The 21,702-nt window shown below is 35.8% G+C and overlaps 1 protein-coding gene across 3 annotated transcripts in view; it reads left to right on the top strand.

Annotated features, from left to right (window-relative positions):
• Positions 1–21,702, top strand: part of TDRD5 (tudor domain containing 5) — a 104,233-nt gene that overhangs the window by 37,367 nt on the left and 45,164 nt on the right. For all 3 annotated transcript variants that reach the window (XM_058702368.1, XM_058702371.1, XM_058702369.1), the window contains one exon: positions 13,394–13,547. In XM_058702368.1, coding sequence (XP_058558351.1) covers positions 13,394–13,547 — 154 coding nt within the window. The remainder of the gene's footprint in view (positions 1–13,393; positions 13,548–21,702) is intronic.

Here is a 21,702-nt window from a genome sequence, read left to right on the forward strand (position 1 = left end):
TGGAGGTTCCTTGAAAAATTAAGAATAGAACTACTCTATGACCCAGCAATTCCACTAAGTATTTATACAAAGGATACAGGTGTGCTGTTTCGAAGGGGTACATGCACCTCAATGTTTATAGCAGCGCTGTCAACAATGGCCAAAGTGTAGAAAGAGCCCAAGTGTTCTTTGACAGATGAATGGATAAAGAAGATATGGTGTGTACACACACACACACACACACACACACACACACACACACACACACACAATGGAGTACTACTCGGCAATCAAAAAGAATGAAATCTTTCCATTTGCAACAACGTGGATGGAACTAGAGTGTATTATGCTAAGCAAAACTGGAGAAAGACAAGTATCACGATTTCACTCATGTGGAATTTAAGGTACAAAACAGATGAACGTAAGGGAAGCAAAAATAATATAAAACAGAGAGGGGGACAAAACATAAGAGACTCTTAAATATAAAGAACAAACTAAGTGTTGTTGCAGGGGTTATGGGTGGGGGGATGGGCTAATGGTCAGGGGGCATTAAGGAAGACACCTACTGGGATGAGCCCTTGGTGTTATATGTAGGGAATGAATCACTGGATTCTACTCCTCAAATCATAAGTGCACTATATGCTAACAACTAACTTGGATGTAAATTAAAAAAAAAACTTTATTGTCACTGATATGAATATTAAGCAATTTTACTCTGTAAAAATGAATTCCTAGTGGGGAATTCCAATGTAGTTTGATACATTAAAGTTATTTTATGATTACTACACTAAAATTTTTTGAAGATTCTTCTCATTGAAAACCAAGAAAACCTTTGGTAATGACAAAGCAAAAGCTGATTGGAGGTTTTTGAAGTTAATGCTAATATGAATTTCAAGTTATTTTTACAGTGGCTTCATTCAATATGACAAGAACAAAATTTTTTAACTGTGTTGTTTTCATTGGTAATATTTTTCACCATCTTGAGTATTCCTCAGATGTTTTTAAGTTGAATAGTTATGAAATGGAGTATAAATTATTAACTTACTGAAATTTATATGTGTAATCACAAATGATGATGACAATCCTTACGAATTTTTCTTTCCCATGTAACCATGCACTGTTTTCTACAGAATTAAATATTGATGAAAACTTAAAAAATAAGAAAATAAAGTTAAATGAAGTCATGAGGTGAGGCTCTAATCCAGTAAGGCTGGTGTCCTTTTAAGAAGAGCAAGAGATACCAGGAGTGCGTGAGTGCAGAGTAAAGTCTATATGAGGGCACAGTGAAAAAGCAGCTGTCAGCAAGCCAAGGAGAAGCCTCCTTGCCATGTATTTGATCTTGAACTTTCCAGCCTCCAGACCTGTGAGAAAATAGAAAAGTCTGTTGTGTAAGCCCCCCCATTTGTGGCATTTTGTTACAGCATCTTTGCTTATACTAATACAATATCTAAGATTTTTACCTATTTAAAAAAATACATATGCTCATATTGAATGGACAGATAAAATATGTTAATGGAGAAAAATGATTTTCTAGAACTGGAAATAATAGAAGTAAAAAATTCACTGTAGTATCTTAACAAATTGGAAATGGCAGAAGAAACCATCAGTGAACTTTAAGACAGATCAACAGAAATAATTCAATCTGAAGGACAGAGAAAATAAAGATAAGAAAAAAAGCAGAGTCTGAGAGACTGCTGGGAAAATACCAAGTGGTGTAACATATGTGTAATTGGTGTGGAAAGAAAGGACAAAATATTTGAAAATATGGCTGGAAATATTCCAAATTTTATGAAAAGTTTACAGATTTAAGAAGCCCAGATAATCCCACACAGTGAATACAAAGAAAACCTTACACAGGCACATTCTAGTCAAACTGCAGTAAACCAAAGATAATTAGAAAATTCTGAAAGAAGCCAGAGAAAAATGATTTTCAGAGAAAATCCTGAAAGCACCCAACAAAATGCACACGCTTGAACAATGATACAAATGATGACTGACTTCTCATTAAAAACAATAACAGCTAGAAGATAGTGGAAGTATATCTTTACAGTGCTCAAAGGAAAAATGTTAGGCCAATATTTTGTATCCAGTGATAGTGTCTTTTTTAATGTAATTAATTTTTTCTTTTATTTATTGAGAGAGCACTCAAACAAGGGAGGGGTAGAGGGGGGGAATCTTAAGCAGGCTCCACACTCAGTGTGGAGTCTGACGTGGGGCTCTGTTTCACACCTGTAAGATCATGATCTGAGCCAAAATCAAGAGTGAGATGCTCATCTGACTGAGTGAGAGACCCAGGTGCCCATCCAATGATGATATCTTTTAAGAATGGAAGTAAAATAAAGACATTTTCAAATCAAAAATTGAGAATAGTAAGCAGTCCTGCACTATAAGAAATTCTAAAGAACTTTCTTCAGGAGCAATGAAATGATTCTAGATTGGACTTAAATCTGCAGGAAGAATTGAAGAGCACAGGAAATGGGTATATATGAGTTTTCTTTTTATTTATTTTTTAATTTACATCCAATTTAGTTAGCATATAGTGCAACAATGATTTCAGGGTTAGTTACCCATTTAGCCCATCCCCCCTTCCACAACCCCTCTAGTAGCCCTCTGTCCTCTATATTTAAGAGTCTCTTATGTTTTGTCCCCTCCATGTTTTTATATTATTTTTGCTTCCCTTGTGTTCATCTGTTCTGTGTCTTAAAGTCTTCATATGAGGAAAGTCATATGGTATTTGTCTTTCTCTAATTTCGCTTAGCATAATAACCTCTAGTTCCATCCACATATTGTAAATGGCAAGATTTAATTCTTTTTGGTTGCGGAGTAGTACTCCGTGTGTGTGCGTGCGCGCGCGTGTGTGTGTGCGCGCGCCACATCTTTATCCATTCATTCATCGGTGGACATTTGGGCTCTTTCCATACTTTGGCTATTGTTGATAGTGCTGCTACAAACATTGGGGTGCATGTGTCCCTTTGAAACAGCACACCTGTATCCCATGGATAAATGCCTGGCAGTGCAATTGCTGGGTCGTAGGGTACTTCTATTTTTAATTTTTTGAAGAACCTCCATACTATTTTCCAGAGTGGCTGCACCAGTTTGTATTCCCACCAGCATTGTAAAAGAGATCCTCTTTCTCCACATCCTCTCCAACATCTGTTGTTGCCTGAGTTGTTAATGTTAGCTATTCTGATGGGTGTGAGGTGGTATCTCATTGTGGTTTTGATTTGTATTTCCCTGATGATGAATGATGTGGAGCATTTTTTCATGTGTCAGTTGGCCATCTGGATGTCTTCTTTGGGGAAGTGTCTATTCATGTCTTCTGCCCATTTCTTCACTAGATTATTTGTTTTTTGGGTGTTGAGTTTGGTAAGTTCTTTATAGATTTTGGATACTAATGTGTTGTTTATCTGATGTGTTGTTTGCAAGTATTTTCTCCCATTCTGTCAGGTGCCTTTTAGTTTTGCTGATTGTTTCCTTTGCTATGCAGAAGCTTTTTATTTTGATGAGGTCCCAATTGTTCATTTTTGCATTTGTTTCCCTTGCCTCTGGAGACGCGTTGAGTAAGAAATTGCTGCGGCTAAGATCAAAGAGGTTTTTGCCTACTTCTCAAGGATTTAAAAAAAATTTTTTTTAATGTTTATTATTGAGAGACGGACACAAAACATGAGTGGGGGAGGGGTGGTGTGGGGAGACACAGAATCTGAAATAGGCGCCAGGCCCTGAACTGTCAGCACAGAGCCCGACATAGGGCTCGAACTCACGGACTGTGAGATCATGACCTGAACCAAAGTCAGTCGCCTAACCAGCTGAGCCACCCAGGTGCCCCTCTTCTCAAGGATTTTGGTGACTTCCTGTTACATTTAGGTCTTTCATCCATTTTGAGTTTATTTTTGTGTATGGTGTAAGAAAGTTGTCCAGGTTCATTTTTCTGCATGTCGCTGTCCAGTTTTCCCAGCACCACTTGCTGAAGAGACTGTCTTTATTCCACTGAATATTCTTTACTGCCTTGTCAAAGATTAGTTGGCCATATGTTTGTGGGTCCATTTCTGGGTTCTCTGTTCCATTGGTCTGAATGTCCGTTCTTGTGCCAGTACCATACTGTCTTGATGATTACAGCTTTGTAATACAGCTTGAAGTCCAAAATTGTGATGCCTCCTGCTTTGGTTTTCTTTTTCAAGATTGCTTTGGCTATTTGGGGTCTTTTCTGGTTCCATACAAATTTTAGGGCTGTTTGTTCTAACTCGGTGAAGAATGCTTGTGTTATTTTGATAGGGATTGCATTGAATATGTAGATTGCTTTGGGTAGTATTAACATTTTAACAATATTTGTTCTTATCCAGGAGCATGGAGTATTTTCCATTTTTTTGTGTCGTCTTCAATTTATTTCATAAGCTTTCTATGGTTTTCAGTGTATAGATTTTTCACCTCTTTGGTTAAATTTATTCCTAGGTATTTTACGGTTTTTGGTGTATATGACTTCTTTCATCAATTAAATATATGACTGCTTAAAGCAAAAATTATTACATAATTGGGTTTGTAACATGTAAGTGCAATACATGTGAAAACTATAGCATAATGAGTGGAGTGCATGGAGCTATAGGTTTCAAGGTTCTTTATAATTTATATGAGGTTGTACAGTAGTACTGACAAGTTAAGGCTCTATAAAGAAGCCATAAAAATGCAGATTTGCAGCTATAAAACCAGTAGATAAATTAAAATGGAATTATATAAAAATACTTTGTAAATCCCTAGGAAGATAGGGCTTACCGATCAGCTCTCTTGCTTGAAAGATGGTGAAGGAACAAAGTTTGAGAGGAACAGAATTCAGATGGTATCAGAAAAAATTGAAGAGAAAAGTGGTAGCTGTAAATCCAATTACATTAATCTCATAAATGTAAGTATACTAAATATTTGGTTTAATGCAATTATAAGACAGGGTGAAAAGGCAAGGTACAACTAGCTGTCATCCATAAGAAACACACTGTAAATATAAAGACAGAGACTGAAAGGAAAAGATGAATAACACGTACAGGTACATGCAGTAAGCATAAAAGGACTGAATTGATTTAAAAAAATCAGATAGGGGCACCTGGCTGGCTCACTCTGTGGAAGTGTGCAACTCTTGATCTCAGGGCTGTGAGTTTGAGCCCCATGTTGAGTGTAGAGCTTACTTAAAAAATAAAATAAAATCTTTAAGAAAATCAGATAAAGCAGAGTTCAAGGCAAAGTATATTATCAGAGGGCCCTTTCATAAGGGTAAATGATCGATTTATTAGGAAGACACAACAGTTAAATGTGTGTTTACCTATTATTTTAAAATAAATGGTCCAAAAATGGACAGAGCAATTATTTCCATAAACAGATTTTTTCCCCCAGCAGTTGATGGGATAGTAAAAAAAATGAATAAGGATATAGAAAATCTGAAACACCTCTTTACCATTTTGATCTATTTTATAGAACACTAGACTCCGCAGTTGCAGAATAAACATTCTATCCAAGTATACATGGGACATTTGCCAAGATAGAACATAGAATAGAGTTAGCTATAGAATGAAGTCTTAAAAAATTTCAAAATACTGAAATCTTAGAGTATGTTCTCTTATTAAGAAGGAATTAAATTACAAATCAATAAATTAATTAAGAATTAACCCTTCAGATAATTTGGAAATTAAGTAGCGTTCTTCTAAATAATTATTAGAGAAGAAATTACAGGGAAATTAGAAAATATTTCCAGCTGCACGGTAATGAAAATGGAACATATCATCTGTGAGATGCAGCCAAAGCAGTCGTCATATGGGAATTTATAGCTCTGAAATGCCCAGATTAGAAAAGGAGAAAGGTATAAAACCATCACTGATCTAGGGGTTTACCTTAAAAAGGCTAGAGAAAGAGGAGCAAAGTAAACTCAAAACAAGTAGGAGGAAGCTAAGGATAGAAATCAATAAATTACCAATTAAGAGAAAGTTAACAAAGCCAAATGTTGATTCAACCAAAACTGATGAACCACTGAATACTTAGGAATAAAAAGAGAGGACACAGATTGCAGTATTATGAAGGAAGAAGATTTTGCCATTATAGATAATTTAGTATTCTACAGGTACTAAAATGACAGGGAATTTATAAACTGTGCCAGTCATTTGACAACTTAGATGAAATGGGCAAGTTCTACAAAAGGCAAATTGAACCTGAAGAGGAGAAATAAAATTGTTTTTATTTGCAGAAAACATGATTGTCTATGTAGACTATATTAAGGAATCCAAGAAAAAGCTACTATAATAAGTGAATCTACTGAGACCAATGGTTCATGGTTTAATATTTAAAAAATCTGTTACATTTCCTGATAAAGTAGAAAACAATTGGAAAATGAAATTTAGAAATTCCTATTTACAATAGTGTCAAATTACTTGAAGATAAGATTAAGAAACATAAAACATTTACACTGAAAACTGCTAAACATTGCTGAGAGAAATGCAAGAAGAATTTATTTTTTTAAATTTAATTTTTAAATATAATGTATTGTCAAGTTGGCTAACATACAGTTTGTACAGTTGGCTCTTGGTTTTGGGGGTAGATTCCCCTGGTTCATTGCTTACATACAATACCCAGTGCTGATCCCAACAAGCGTCCTCCTCAGTGCCCACCACCCATTTTCCCCCTCTCCCCCGCCCCCCCCCATCAACCCTCAGTTCTCTGTATTTAAGAGTCTCTTATGGTTTGCCTCCTTCCCTCTCTGTTTGTAACTATTTTTCCCCCTTACCTCCTCCCCCCATGGTCTTCTGTTAAGTTTCTTGAGTTCCACATATGAGTGAAAATGTACGATATCTTTCTTTCTCTGACTGACTTATTTCACTTAGCATAATACCTTCCAGTTCCATCCACGTTGTTGCAAATGGCATGATTTCATTCTTTCTTATTGCCAAGTAGTATTCCATTGTATATATAACCCACATCTTTTTTATCCATTCATTAGTTGATTGACATTTAGACTCCTTCCATAATTTGGCTGTTGTTGAAAGCGCTGCTGTAAACATTGGGGTACATGTGCCCCTATGAATCAGCACTCCTGTATCCTGTGGATAAATTCATGGTAGTACAATTGCTGGGTCATAGGGTAGTTCTATTTTTAATTTTTTGAGGAACCTCCATACTGTTTTCCAGAGTGGCTGCAGCAGTTTGCATTCCCACCAGCAGTGCAAGAGGGTTCCCGTTTCTCCACATCCTCACCAACATCTGTTGTTTCCTGAGTTAATTTTAGCCACTCAGACTGGTGTGAGTTGGTATCTCAGTGTGGCTTTGATTTGTATTTCCCTGATGATGAGTGATGTTGACTTGAGCATCTTTTCATGTGTCTGTTTGCCATCTGGATGTCTTGTTTGGAAAAGTGTCTGTTTATGTCTTCTGCCCATTTCTTCACTGGATTATTTGTTTTTCAGGTCTTGAGTTTGGTAAGTTCTTGATAGATTTTGGGTACTAACCCTTTATCTGATACATCATTTGTAAATATCTTCTCCCATTCCATCGGTTACCTAACCAAAGATGTAAAAGATCTGTATGCTGAAAACTATAGAAAACTTATGAAGGAAATTGAAGAAGACACAAAGAAAGGGAAAAACGTTCCATGCTCATGGATTGGAAGAATATACTGTTAAAATGTCAATACTACCCAAAGCAATCTACACATTCGATGCAATCCCTATCAAAATCGCACCAGCATTCTTCTCAAAGCTTGAACAAACAATCCTAAAATTTGTATGGAACCACAAAAGACCCTGAATAGCCGAAGTAATATTGAAAAAGAAAACCAAAGCGGGAAGCGTCACAATCCCAGACTTTAGCCTCTACTACAGAGAAGAATTTAAATAGAGAGCTGTAATGCATTTATGGCTGAGAAGTCTCAGTATTGTTATTAATTGCTAGATTCATTACATTTGCCATTATAATTCCTGCAGGCTACGTGTAAATCTTGAAAAACCCACGGATTAGTCATATATGAGTATACTTGAAGAGATCTACTCAGATGCACTCAAATGATTTTTGACAGAGGTGTCAAAGGAATTAAGTGGGGAAAGGAAAATCTGTTCAGCAAATGATTCTGGAACATCTGAATATCCATAAAGGAAAAAAATGAACCTCAGCCCCAACTTCATACTGTGTACAAAAGTTAATTTGAGATGCATCATAGACCCAAGTGAAAATTTAAACATCTAGAAGAAAACTCATATTCACAATCTGGGTTTGGATAAGAGTTTCTTTCTTAGGACGTAGCAATAATTGTTTAAAGGAAAATTGACAATGAGGCTTTATTAAAGCTCTCTCTGGGAGAGGCACAGACTACAGACTCGGAAGAAATACTTAAAACCATCATCTAAAAGACTTAAATCTAGAATACATAAAGAGCCTTCTGTAGCTCCATTACAGAAAGGCAGACAACTCCATTAAATTGCATAAAGATTTGAACACTTCACAGATGTAGATATGTGAGTGATTAATAGCATAAAGCACAAATGATGGTAAACTTGTATTTTTGGTACAAATATAAAATGATGCAATTACTTTGGAAAATGTTCTGTTTCTTATAAAATAATTATATATGTACGCTTTGACCCAGAATTATACTCTTAGATATTTACCCAAGAAAAATCAAAGCCTGTGTTCCCTCTCTCACGCCAAAGATTTCTATATAATATAGCAGCTTTATACTTGCTTAATAGCCCAAACTGAAAATGCTATTATTCATCAATGGGAAAATGAATAAAGATATTATGATACATTCTTACAATGAAATACTTATTCAACATTAAGAGATAAGCTACTCCTTTGGATTCTGTGTCTCCTTCTCTCTCTGCCCCTCCCCCACTTGCACTCTGTCTCTCAAAAATGTTAAAAATTATTTTAAAAAGAGCTAAGCTACTGACACATGAACCAACATGGATGAATCTGAGAAATGCTGTGGAGCGAAATCTCACACAGTGGAGTATTATTGGATGTGTTCCATTTGAAGTGCAAAATAGCCAAAGTTAATCTGGTGAAAAAGAGTTGTTTGTCTCTGGGAAAGGGAGAACTTACTGGACTGTTGGAAATGTTCTAGATCTTGAATACTTTCACTTTTTCAAAGCTAATTTAATTGTAAGCTTAAGTTTTAAACATTTCACTGTATGTAAATTTTTACCTTAAAAAAACGAACAGATCTTGAACTCAGCTAATTATGTACATGCTAACTTATTTTGGGGTGAAGGGCAGGTTCCTTTGAAATGTATAAAAAAATAAGATGGATTGGTAAGTGGATGTATTGATAGATGATAAAGCAAATTTAGTGGAATACTAATAATTATGGTGGTAGATGGTAGGTGGTAGATGTTCACTGTCTAACTCTTTAACCTTTTGTTGTGTTCGAAATTTTTCATAAGAAAATGCTGGAAAAAAATGAACAAAGAAAAAGATTTAAGAGAAAGTAACAGATTTTGAAAACATGCCAAGAAGAGCCAATATAGAAGTAATAAAACCAAAGAATGGAACAGAACAAATCCTGAAAACTGTAATTTGAGTGAACTTTACTGAAATGGAAGATGTGAAACTATATATTGAAAGAACACATGACATATGTGAGAATGTTGACCAGAATGACCCACACCAAAATTACTGGACTTAAAGAACAGTCCTTTGGGCATCTGAAACAAAAAGAGCAAGTGACGTATAAGGGAGATAGAATTAGGTTATAGATATTTTCACAGTAGTATTTTATACTAGAAGAAAAGAGTAACATATTTCATATACTCAAGGAAACAAAATGTAGGTCAAGGATTTTATAACTAGCAAAATTGACTTTGAACTATAGAAAGCCAACGAAGCTATTATCACCATGTAAGAATTTAAGAACTTGTTCTGATGAGCCCTTCTCAAGGAGTCTACCGGACAATGAACTTCAGATAACCAGAATTGTTGAGTGATACCAACAGAAGAATTAATCTGTGTTACTTATAAAACTAAGACCAAATGAGAGTTAGAAATGAGAGAATATAGTATATAATGGCTATATACTCTGACAATGTAGATAAAGAACAATTACACAAAATGGTAGAAAGAGAAGAGGTCAGCACAGGCAAAAAAGTTTGATTGCTTTTATTAATGGTATTGATGTTAGTACTGTTATTCAATTTTGAGACTGTTGTGTATTGTATAGAGCATTGAATAATTATGGAATATATGGGATTAATTATGGGATAATTTTTATTGTGTGCATAGTCTAGTTGCATATGCAGAATCTGGAATGTCTTGTCATTCCAGACTAGCAAGGAAGCTTATTAATGACTAGGTTCACATCAGGATGGCTTAGGAATCCCCTTGAGTTAGTTGAGGTTTCAATAATGATAATACTTGCAGTGTTTTTGAAACCCACCAAGTATGTTTAACTTTTGAGTTGCTCTGATATTAAAAACTAATTGGTTATCTTGGAGGATGATAGAGTACCAATTTATTTTCTTGAAAAAAGATTAAAAGAAGGAGCCAATCACTTATCCTTGTTTTCCAAATAATCTGGTATGACTGGGTAACCAAGCAGCAGATGAGTGGAGCATATCTCTATAAAATGTTCCAACTAAATAACAAAAAAGAATTGATACAATTTCACTCTACAATTTCTCTTAGTAAAATAGTGGATCTAGGCATTGACCAGGAATGGCTACTAACACCATCAAAAAAGAGACAGCTAGACGTTACGTGCCTCTTCATAAATACAGCATCACTTACAGTCATGGAGCAGGAGTCTGACCAAGCCTTTGGATCTAGCTGTCAGTTTGCAGAAAATAGTGTTTGCACTATGAGTATGTCATCTGCAAAATCCACACAGTGAGGAAATGAAATCAGGTTAATAGGAAATATTCATATATTTGAAGGCATAAATATAAACTCTATGGAAGAAATAATATAGCTAAAATTGGAGATGGAAGAGAGAAATCAAGGAAAGTGGGAGTAGAAGTACATCAATTCTTCCTTGCTTATGGTTGGGAGTCTATCAACCTGGAGGCATAACAAAGAAATTAGGAAAAAATATATCTGACATACCAATCAGTGGACAGAACCAATTTACTAAAACTGGTTTTCAGAATCACAAAGCAAAACTCAATTTTTCATGTACTGATAAGGAATTCTCTATTAACTGAAAGCAAAAATGGGCACAATAAATATATGTTGAAGCATGATGTGTATTCATGTTTTGACAATTTCTAGAAAGTTGCCCAAGAAACTGGTGATTTTGGTTTGTGCAAGAAACTGGTAATAATGGTTACCTCCAGGGAAGTGATCTCCTGGGCCACTGAGGGTTGGGAGTGGGCCAGAGACTTAGTTTTTGCTGTATGTTTTTTTTGAACCTTCTAAATATCATGTATTAGAAAATTAATAAAATCCTTTCCATCCTAGTCTTGTATTTGACTGACTTGCATGTTCATAGTACTAGCTACTTACAGACAAGGTAAAGAAACCATTAAAGAGACTAATGAACATAAAAGGTAAAGAAGTCATAATATGTAACGTGCAAAGAAGTAGAGACATAAAGGTTGTGTGGGTGGCTCAGTCAGTCAAGTGTTGGACTTTTGATTTTGGCTCAGGTCATCATGTCATGGTTTGTGAGTTCAAGCCCTCTGTCAGGCTCTGTGCTGACAGTGCAGAGCCTGCTTAGGATTCTCTCTCTCCATCTCTCTCTGCCCCTCCCCTGTGCACATACTCTCCCTCAAAATAAATAAACTTTAAAAAAAGTAGAGATACAGTGTCGTTTACCATTACGTGTCCCCTGTCTTCTACCAAGCCTTTCTCTCTTGGTATTTTCATGATTGGTTATAGAGGTGATATTAATGACCGTTTAAAACCATGACTTGGCTGATGCCCATGACTTGGCCCTCATTTTTCAAGTGTTTTGGGAGAAGTCATAAAGAGTAGAGTTGGGTCTCAGCATCCATCAACAAGAAGGTATACAGCTGTCCCATTCTCTATTAGAGGTCCATTCTTTTAGAGCGTTTGCTTTCTGTGTTTCTATTGATTTTTCCCTAAGGTTATTAAGTCAGAGAAAGTTTATTTCCTGCTCGAAGTTGGAGGAACAGAAAAAGAACTATGAATAGCTCAACTGCTTTACCTTGGTTAGGGAGACAAAAGTTTAACAATTTGAACATTTTTTTCTCTTTAGAGGGAGCCTGAGAATAGGGGGGAGAGAGGGAGAGGCAGAGGGAGGGTGTGCAGTACCCTGTGTGGTGCTCAAACTCACGAACCATGAGATCATTATCTGAGCTGAAATCAAGAGTCAGTTGCTCAATTGACTGAGCCACCCAGATGCTCCAAGAATTTGAACAATTTAATAGGAGATCTTACTAAAAAGGGCAAACTTCCAATTCACTGTCCAGTTTAAACCAAACATATTTAGTATATACCCTGTATATACATTTTTTTATTTGGTATAATTTTTTCCTAAGGCAAGAGAAACAATATTGTGGGTGATACACTGATACCTACTTATTCATCTCAGCTTCTAGGGTGAAATCCTAGAATTTTAAGGAAATATTTTAAAATCATATTACTTTATTGCATTTTGAAAATGGTAGTGAATACTTTCAAAACTGAGAAATACCAAGTTTTATTATGACTTTTGTATTTTGTGTACCCCCTTTATTCTTTTGCTTTATAATTAGACATTGTTAAGAACAAGAGGTAAAAGTACCCTGATTTTCACTTCATTGTACCACATACTATATTTATTTATAGAGCTTATTTGTTTATTTTGAGAGAGACAGAGAGCAAGTGGAGGAAGGGAAGAGGGAGAGAGAGAATCCCAAGCAGGCTTCACACTGTCAGTGCAGAGCCCAACATGGGGCTCAAACTCATGAAACTGTTAGATCATGACCTGAGCTGTAATCAGGATTTAGAGGCTTAATTGACAGAGCCACCCAGGTGCCTCACCATATACTTTAAAAGGAAGTTGAAACTGGCCTGGAAGCTTTATGTTGTAGGTCTCTAGGTTTGGATTATACCTATATGGAAACAAGCCTTTACTGTAATACCTGAGATTGCTGACCCTTACAAATTTAGTTTGACTAAACCAAAATTATTTAAAAAAAAATTTTTTTCTTAATGTTTTTATTTATTTTTGAGACAGAGCATGAGCAGGGGAGGGGCAGAGAGAGAGAGGGAGACACAGAATCCGAAGCAGGCTCCAGGCTCTGAGCCATCAGCACAGACCCCGATGCGGGGCTCGAACTCACAGACTGTGAGATCATGACCTGAGCCGAAGTCGGATGCTCAACCGACTGAGCCACCCAGGTGCCCCTGACTAAAACAAAATTAAGACATTGTTTTAATCTGTGTATGTATCTGTATATATTGTATTACATTTATCTAATGTTTTATGTTATTTTTATTTCTTTTGTGACAGATAATCTTTAAAGAGCAACTTTCACCAAAAAAATTGGGCTTCTTAAATGTGACAGAACTCGTTGGAGCTCTTGGTGACATTCTGCGTGTTGAGTTCAGGGAAGGAGAACAAGACTTACTGGTGTTTGATGCTGATATGAAGCCACTCCCACCTGGTGAGTTGAATCACAATATGATGCAAACCTGATTTTTTCTTTTTAAATTGAAGTATAGTTAACATCCATTTATATTAGTTTTAGGGGTACAACATAGTGTTTTGACAATTTCATACATTTTGCTGTGCTCACCATGATGAGTGTAGTTACCATCTGTCACTATACAATATTATCACAGTATTATTGGCTATATTCCCTATGCTGTATATTTCATTTCTGTGACTTATTTATTTTATAACTGGAGGTTTGTACCTCTTAATACCCATCACCCGTTTTGCTCCTCCCCTGTTATCCTTCCCTCTGGCAACTACCAGTTCTCTGTATTTATGATTCTGTTTCCATTTTTGTTTGTTTTGCTGTTTAGATTCCACATATAAACGAAATCATGCAGTATTTGTCTTTCTCTGTCTGACTTGTTTTACTTAGCCTAATATCCTCTAGGTTCATCCCTGTTGTCACAAATGGCAAGATTTCGTTCTTTTTATAGCTGAGTAATATTCCATTGTATATATACTACATCTTTATCCATTCATCTATCGATGGACACTTAAGTTGCTTACATAACTTGGCAATTGTAAATAATACTGCAGTAAAGATAGGGTTGCATATGTCTTTTTAAAAAAAATTTTTTTTTTTAATTTTTTTTCAACGTTTTTAATTTATTTTTGGGACAGAGAGAGACAGAGCATGAATGGGGGAGGGGCAGAGAGAGAGGGAGACACAGAATCGGAAACAGGCTCCAGGCTCCGAGCCATCGGCCCAGAGCCTGATGCGGGGCTCGAACTCACGGACCGCGAGATCGTGACCTGGCTGAAGTCGGACGCTTAACCGACTGCGCCCCCCACGCGCCCCCCTGCATATATCTTTTTAAATTAGTGTTTTCATTTTTTGGGGGGGGGGGCAAATAACCCAGTAGTGGAATACTGGATCATATGTTATTTTTATTTTTCATTTTTTTAAGGTAACTTTACAGTGTTTTCACAGTGGTTGCACCAATTTACATTCCCACCAACAGTGCACAAGGGTTCTCTCTTCTCCACATCCTTGCCAACACTTGTCTATTTCTTGTCTTGATATTAGCCATTCTGAAAGGTATAAGGTGATTTCTTACTGTGGTTTTGGTTTTGCATTTCTCTGATGATTACTGACGGTCAGCATCTTTTTGTGTCTGTTGGCTACCTGTATGTTGCCTTTGGAAAAATGTCTATTAAGATCTTCTGCCCATTTTTTTTGGATTCTTTGTGTTTTCTTGGTATTGGATTGTAGAAGTTCTCTATGTATTTTGGGTATGAATCCCTTATTGGATATATCATTTGCAAATATATTCTCCCATCCAGGAGATTGCCTTATTGTTTTGCTGATAGTTTCCTTTGTTATGCAAAAGGTTTTTAGTTTGATGTAGTCCCAATATTTCATTTGTGCTTTTGTTTCCCTTGTCTGAGGAAACATATTCATAAATACATTGCTAAGGCTGATGTCCAAGAGATTACTGCATATGTTTTCTTTGAGGAGCTTTATGGCTTCAGGTCTCATATTTAGGTGTTTAATCTGTCTTGAGTTTATTTTTGTGTTTGGTATAAGTGGTCCATTTTCATTCTTTTGCACGAAGAGACTGTCTTTTCCCCATTGTATATTGTTACCTCCTATGTCATAGATTAATTGACCACGTAAGCATGGGTTTATTTCTAGGCTCTCTCTTCTATTGCTCTGTGTGTCTGTTTTTGTGCCAGTACCATACTCTTGATTACCATAGCTTTGTAGTATGTCTTGAAAGCTGGGATTGTGATACCTCTGGGTTTGTTCTTTTTCAAGATTGTTTTGGCTATTTAGAGTCTTTTGTAGTTCTGCATAAATTTTAGAATTGTTTGTTTAGTTCTGTGAAAAGTCCTATTGGTATTTTGATGAGAATTGGATTGAATTTGTAGATTGCTTTGGTAGTATGGAAATTTTAACAATATTGGTTCTTCTAATTCATGAGGATGGTATATCTTTTCATTTGTGTCATCTTCATTTTCTTTTATCAGTGTTTTACAGTTTTCACAGTACAGAACTTTCACTTGGTTAAATTTATTCCAAGGTATTCTGTTCTTTTTGGTGTAGTTGTAAATGGGACCATTTTCTTAATTTGTTTCAGCTTGCTTCATTATGGTATAGAAATGCAACAGATTTCTGTATATTAATTTTGTATCCTGCAACTTTACTGAATTCATTTATTCTAATAGATTTTTGGTGGAGTTTTAAAGGTGTTGTATATATAGTATCATGTCATCTGTGAGTAGAGACAGTTATATTTCTTCATAATCAATTTGGATGCCTTTTTCTTTTCTGATTGCTGTAGCTGGGACTTCCAGTACTATGTTAAATAAAAATGGAAGAGTAGACATTCTTCTTTTGTTCCTGAGAGGAAATCTTTCAGTTTTTCACCATTGATTTTGATGTTAGCTGTGGGTTTGTCATATATGGCCTTTATTATGTTGAATTATGTCCCTCTGTATATACTTTGTTGAGAATTTATCATGAACAGATGTCAGATTTTGTCAAATGCTTTTTCTGCATCTGTTGAGATGACCATATGGTTTTTATCTCTTCATTTTGTTAATGTGATATATAAAGTTGATTGATTTGTGGATATTGAAACACTCTTCCGTTCCTGGAGTAAATCCCACCACTTGATGGTGGTGAATGATGCTTTTAATATATTGTTGAATTTGGTTTGCTAATATTTTGTTGAAGATTTTTGCATTGTATGTTCATCAGGGATATTAACCTGTAGTTTTCTCACTCTCCCCCCCTCCCCCCCACACACTTTCTGTCTGTCTGTCTTTCTTTTTTGTAATGTCTTTGGTTTTGGTTTCAGAGCAATGCTTGCTCATTGAATGAATATGGAAGCTCTCCTTCCTCTTTTATTTTTGGCACAGTTCGAAAGAGTGGCTGTTAATTATTTAAATGTTTGGTAGACTTCACCTGTGAAGCCATCCAGTCCTGGATTTTCATTTGTTGGGAGTTTTTTGATTACCTATTCAATTCTGTTACTAATAAGTGGTCTGTTGATATATTCTGTTTCTTTCTGATTTAGTTAATTCATCCATTTCTTCTAATTGGTTGTTCATTGGTTGTCCAATTTGTTGGTATATAATTTTTTTGTAGTGTTCTCTTATAATCCTTTGTATTTCTGTGATGTTGGTTGTTTTGTGTTTCATTCTGATGTTATTTGTTTGAAACCTCTTTTTTTCCCTTGGTGAATCTGGCTAAAGATTTATCAATTTTGTTTCTCTTTTCAAAGAACCAGCTCTTGGTTTCATTGTTATTATTTTTTTTAATGTTCATTTATTTTTGAGACAGAAAGAGACAGAGCATGAACGGGGAGGGTCAGAGAGAGAGGGAGACACAGAATCTGAAACATGCTCCAGGCTCTGAGCTGTCAGCACAGAGCCCGACGCGGGGCTTGAACTCACAAACCGTGAGATCATGACCTGAGCCAAAGTCAGAGACTTAACCGACTGAGCCACCCAGGCCCTCCTTGCCTTCATTATTCATCTACTCTGTTACTTTTTAGGCTCCATTTCATTTATTTCTGTTTTCATCTTCATTATTTCCTTCCTCTTACTAACTTTGGGCATTGTTTATTCTTTTCCTAGTTCCTTAAGATGTAAGAATAATTGTTTACTTGAAATTTTTCTTGTTTCTTGGGATAGGGCCGTATCCCTATAAACTTCCTTCTTAAAGCTGCTTTTGCTACATCCCAAAGATTTTGGACCATTATATTTTCATTTTCTTTAAAAAAAAAATTTTTTTTTTAACGTTTATTCATTTTTGAGACCGAGAGAGACAGAGCATGAATGGGGGAAGGTCAGAGAGAGAGGGAGACACAGAATCTGAATCAGGCTCCAGGCTCTGAGCTGTCAGCACAGAACCCGATGTGGGGCTCAAACTCACGGACCGCGAGATCCTGACCTGAGCCGAAGTTGGACGCCCAACCGACTGAGCCACCCAGGGGCCCCATTATATTTTAATTTTCATTTGTCTTTGTTTTGTTTTGTTTTTTTATTTCCTATTTAATTACTTCATTGATTTTTTTGGTTAATAGCATGTTGTTTGGCCTCCATGTTTTGGTGTTTTTTGCAGTCTTGCTTGTAGTTGATTTCCAGTTTCATACTGTTGTGTTTGGAAAAGATGCTTTATATGATTTCAGTTTTCTTAAATTTATTGAGTCTTGTCGTGTGGCTTAACGTGATATAGAGAAGGAAAAAACTTGAAAAGAATGTATGTTCTGTTTTTGGATGGAATGTTCTGTATATATTGTCTATCTGGTTTAATATGTTGTTCAAAGCCATTGCTTTCTTATTGATTTTGTGTTTGAATGATCTGATCATTGATGTAAGTGAGCTGGTAAAGTCCCCTACTATTACTGTGTTAATATCAGTTTCTCCCTTTGTGTCTTTTCATATTTGCTTAATGTATTTAGGTGCTCCTGTGTTGGGTGTGTAGATACTTACAATGGCTCTGTTTTCTTGTTGGATTGATCTTTTTAACATTATACACTGCCCTTATTTGTCTCATTACAGTCTTTATTTTATTTATTTATTTTTTAAAAAATTTTTTTTTAACGTTTATTTATTTTTCAGACAGAGAGAGACACAGCATGAACGGGGGAGGGGCAGAGAGAGAGGGAAACACAGAATCGGAAGCAGGCTCCAGGCTCTGAGCTATCAGCCCAGAGCCTGACGCAGGGCTCGAACCCGCGGACCGCGAGATCGTGACCTGAGCCGAAGTCGGAGGCTTAACCGACTGAGCCACCCAGGCGCCCCCACAGTCTTTATTTTAAAGTCCATTTTATCTGATGTATTGCTACACTGGCTTTAAAATTTTTTTTTTTTTTTTTTTTTTGCTTCCATTTGCATGGTATAAGTTTTTCCAGGTCTTCACTTTCAGTCTGCATGTCTTTAGGCTTGGAGTGAGTCTCTTATGGGCAGCTATAGATGTCTTTTTTTTTTTTTTTTTTTTTTTTTTTTTAATCCAGTCACCCTTGTCTTTTGATTGGAGCAGTTAGTGCATTTACATTTAAAGTAATTATTGGTTAAGTATGTACTTACTGCCATTTTGTTTTTGTTTTCTGGTTGTTTTTATAGTTTTCTGTTTTTCTTCTCTATCTCTCCTTGTGATGACCTCCTTCAGTGTTATGCTTGGATTCCTTTCTCCTTATTTTCTGTGTATCTGGTAGAGGTTTTTGTTTAGTGATTACCATGAGGCTCATATATAACATCCTGTGTATGTAGCAGTCTATTTTATATTTTTAGTTGATGGTAAGTTTGAACACATTCTAAAAATAGACATTTTTGTTTTGTGTATATCATATTTTGTATCTTTTTATTTCATGAGGCCCTTAACTAATTTTTTAGATAACATTGATTTTACTACTTCTGTCTTTTAACCTTCATACTAGTTTTATAAGAGATTGATTTACTACTCTCTGTTTGCTTTTACTTGTGAACTTTTTTCTTTTTATAATTTTCTTCTAATTATGGTCTTTTCCTTTCCACTTGAAGAAGTCTCTTTAACATTGCTTGTAAGTCTGTTTGGGTGATGATGAACTTTTGTTTGCTGGGAAACTAGGTCTTATTAAATTCTGAATGATAACCTTGGTGGGCAGAATATTTTTTGTTACTGTTTTTTTTTTCCTTTCATCAGTTTGAATATACCATGCAATTCCCATCAGAGCTGATACTCCTACGGGGCTTCACTTGTACATGACTTGTTGCTTTTCTTTTGCTACTTTTTAGATTTTCTCTTTATCTTTAATTTTTGACATTTTAACTAATGTGAACTTCTTTGCGTCCTTGTTTGGGGTTCTCTGTGATTCCTGGACTTGGATGTCTGTTTTCTTCTCCAGGTCAAGGAAGTTTTCAGCTATTATTTTTTCAAGTTATTTTTCTGTGCGCCTGTGTGTGTGCTGTCTCTCTCTCTCTCTCTCTCTCTCTGTCTCTCTCTCTCTCTCCGTCTCTCTCTCTCTCTCCCTTTGGGACCCCTATAATATGAATGTTAGAATGCTGGATATTGTCCAAGAGATCTCTTAAACTTATCTGAGTTCTCTTAAACTTATCCTCATTTGAAAAAACATTTTTCTGTTTAGTGTGGGTGCTTTCTATTACTGTTTTCCATATCACTGATCCATTCTTCTGCATCCTCTGATATGCTGTTGATTCCCTCTAGAGTAATTTGCATTTCATTTACTGTATTCTTCAGCTCTGATTGGCTCTTTTTTATATTATCTGTTTGTTGAAGTTTCACTGAGTTTATGCACTCTTCTCTGAAGTCAGGTGAGCATCTTTGTGATCATTATCTTGAATTTATAAGATAGTTTGCTTATCTCCATTTTGTTGAGTTCTTTTTTGAGGTTTTGTCTTGTTCTTTGATTTGAAGTATGTTATTCTGTTTCATTTTATTTGACGCTCTGTGTTTTCCTATGAATTAGGTGGAACAACTACTCCTAGACTTGAAGGAATTGCCTTATGCAGAACATCCTCTATGTACACTGTGTGTGTGTGGCAGCTTTGGCTGGCTGGCTTAATCTTTAGCAGGTACAGGCTGGGTGTCCCATGGCACTTTGTGCTGGGACTACCCTGGTGGTATGGCTGGAGCTGAAGCAGGTACACACCAGGGGATCCTGGTGCTCTTCATACAGGGGGTATTCTCGAGGGACAGTTAGAGCTGAAATGAGTGTGGGTTGGGAGTTCCCAGAGTGCTCTGCATAGTGGGTGCCCCGGTGAGTTGTCTGTAGCTGAAGTGGGTATGGGCCTGGAGTATGCTGGGAGATGCTAACCTGATTTTTCATTGTCTTTGTAAGGACAAGGAAATAAAGCATGATTATGTAATATTCTTTATTGTAAGCATATGAACCAGACAGATTACACATTAGCCTTGAAAACATTTTGTATATGATGACCTTTCTGGTGATACTTATTGTAATAAGGCTAATCGGTATTATTAATAAAGACCATCTATCTGACTTTTTAAAATATACTTTCTTCATTATCCAGATTTTTGTATAACTTTGAGGAAACCAGTTTTCTGAAACAGTGATCTGATGTGGAAGTGCTAGATCAGCGGTTGTTAACTCTGGCTGTGTATCAGAAAGCTTTTTAGAAATACAAGGACATTTTTGGTAAATGGGTGTGCATTGGAACCTAGCACATGTATTTGTTTTTTAAACAAACTTTTTCAAACCTAAAACTAAAAATTATCTTAGGTTTACAGAAAAGTTGCAAAGATATTATAGATTCTCTTGTGCCTTTCATCCATCTAATATTAACATCTTACATTACTATGATACATTTATCAAAACTAAGAAATTAATTCTGATATGCTGTTATTAGCTAAACTGTAGATTTTATTTAGGTTTTACCAGCTTTCTCACAATTGTTCTTTTTCTGTTTCTGGATCCATTCCAGGATACCACACTGCATTTAAGGCACTTGATTTTTGTTTTTTGGGTTTTTCTTTTGAAATTTTTATTGAGAGTATTGTAGGCTTATATACCATTAAAAACTAATACAGGGAGGTTCCATGTATTCTTTATTTTGTTCCTTCACTGGTAACATGTTGCCAAATTATAGTAGTGTAAGGTACAGTTGACTCTTAAATAACATGGGCTTGAGTTTCATAGGTCCACTTATATGTGGATTTTTTATGGTAAAATCAGTATAATATTGTAAATGTAATTTCTCTTCCTTATGATTTTCTTAACATTTTATTTTCTCTGGCTTACTTTATTCTAAGAATGGGCATTGAGGAGGGCACCTGTTGGGATGAGCACTGGGTGTTGTATGGAAACCAATTTGAAAATAAATTTCATATTAAAAAAATAAACTAATGGAGGGAAAAAAGAATACAGTATATAATACATAAAATATATGTTAATCAACTATTTATATTATCAGTAAGGCTTCTGGTCAGCAGTAGGCTCTAGTAGTTAAATTTTGGGGGAATCAAAAGTTATATGCAGATTTTTTACTGCACTGGGGGTTGATGCCCCTAAATGCTGCAGTGTTCAGGGTCAACTGTCCTTGTATTTTTATAAGCTTCTAAAAGTGGTTTTGATGGATAGCAACTTTTTTCCAGAATATCAATGTATCTTTGATACATACATACCCACTTT

The sequence above is a fragment of the Neofelis nebulosa genome, chromosome 15, assembly GCF_028018385.1.
Source record: "Neofelis nebulosa isolate mNeoNeb1 chromosome 15, mNeoNeb1.pri, whole genome shotgun sequence".
Lineage (NCBI taxonomy): Eukaryota > Metazoa > Chordata > Mammalia > Carnivora > Felidae > Neofelis > Neofelis nebulosa.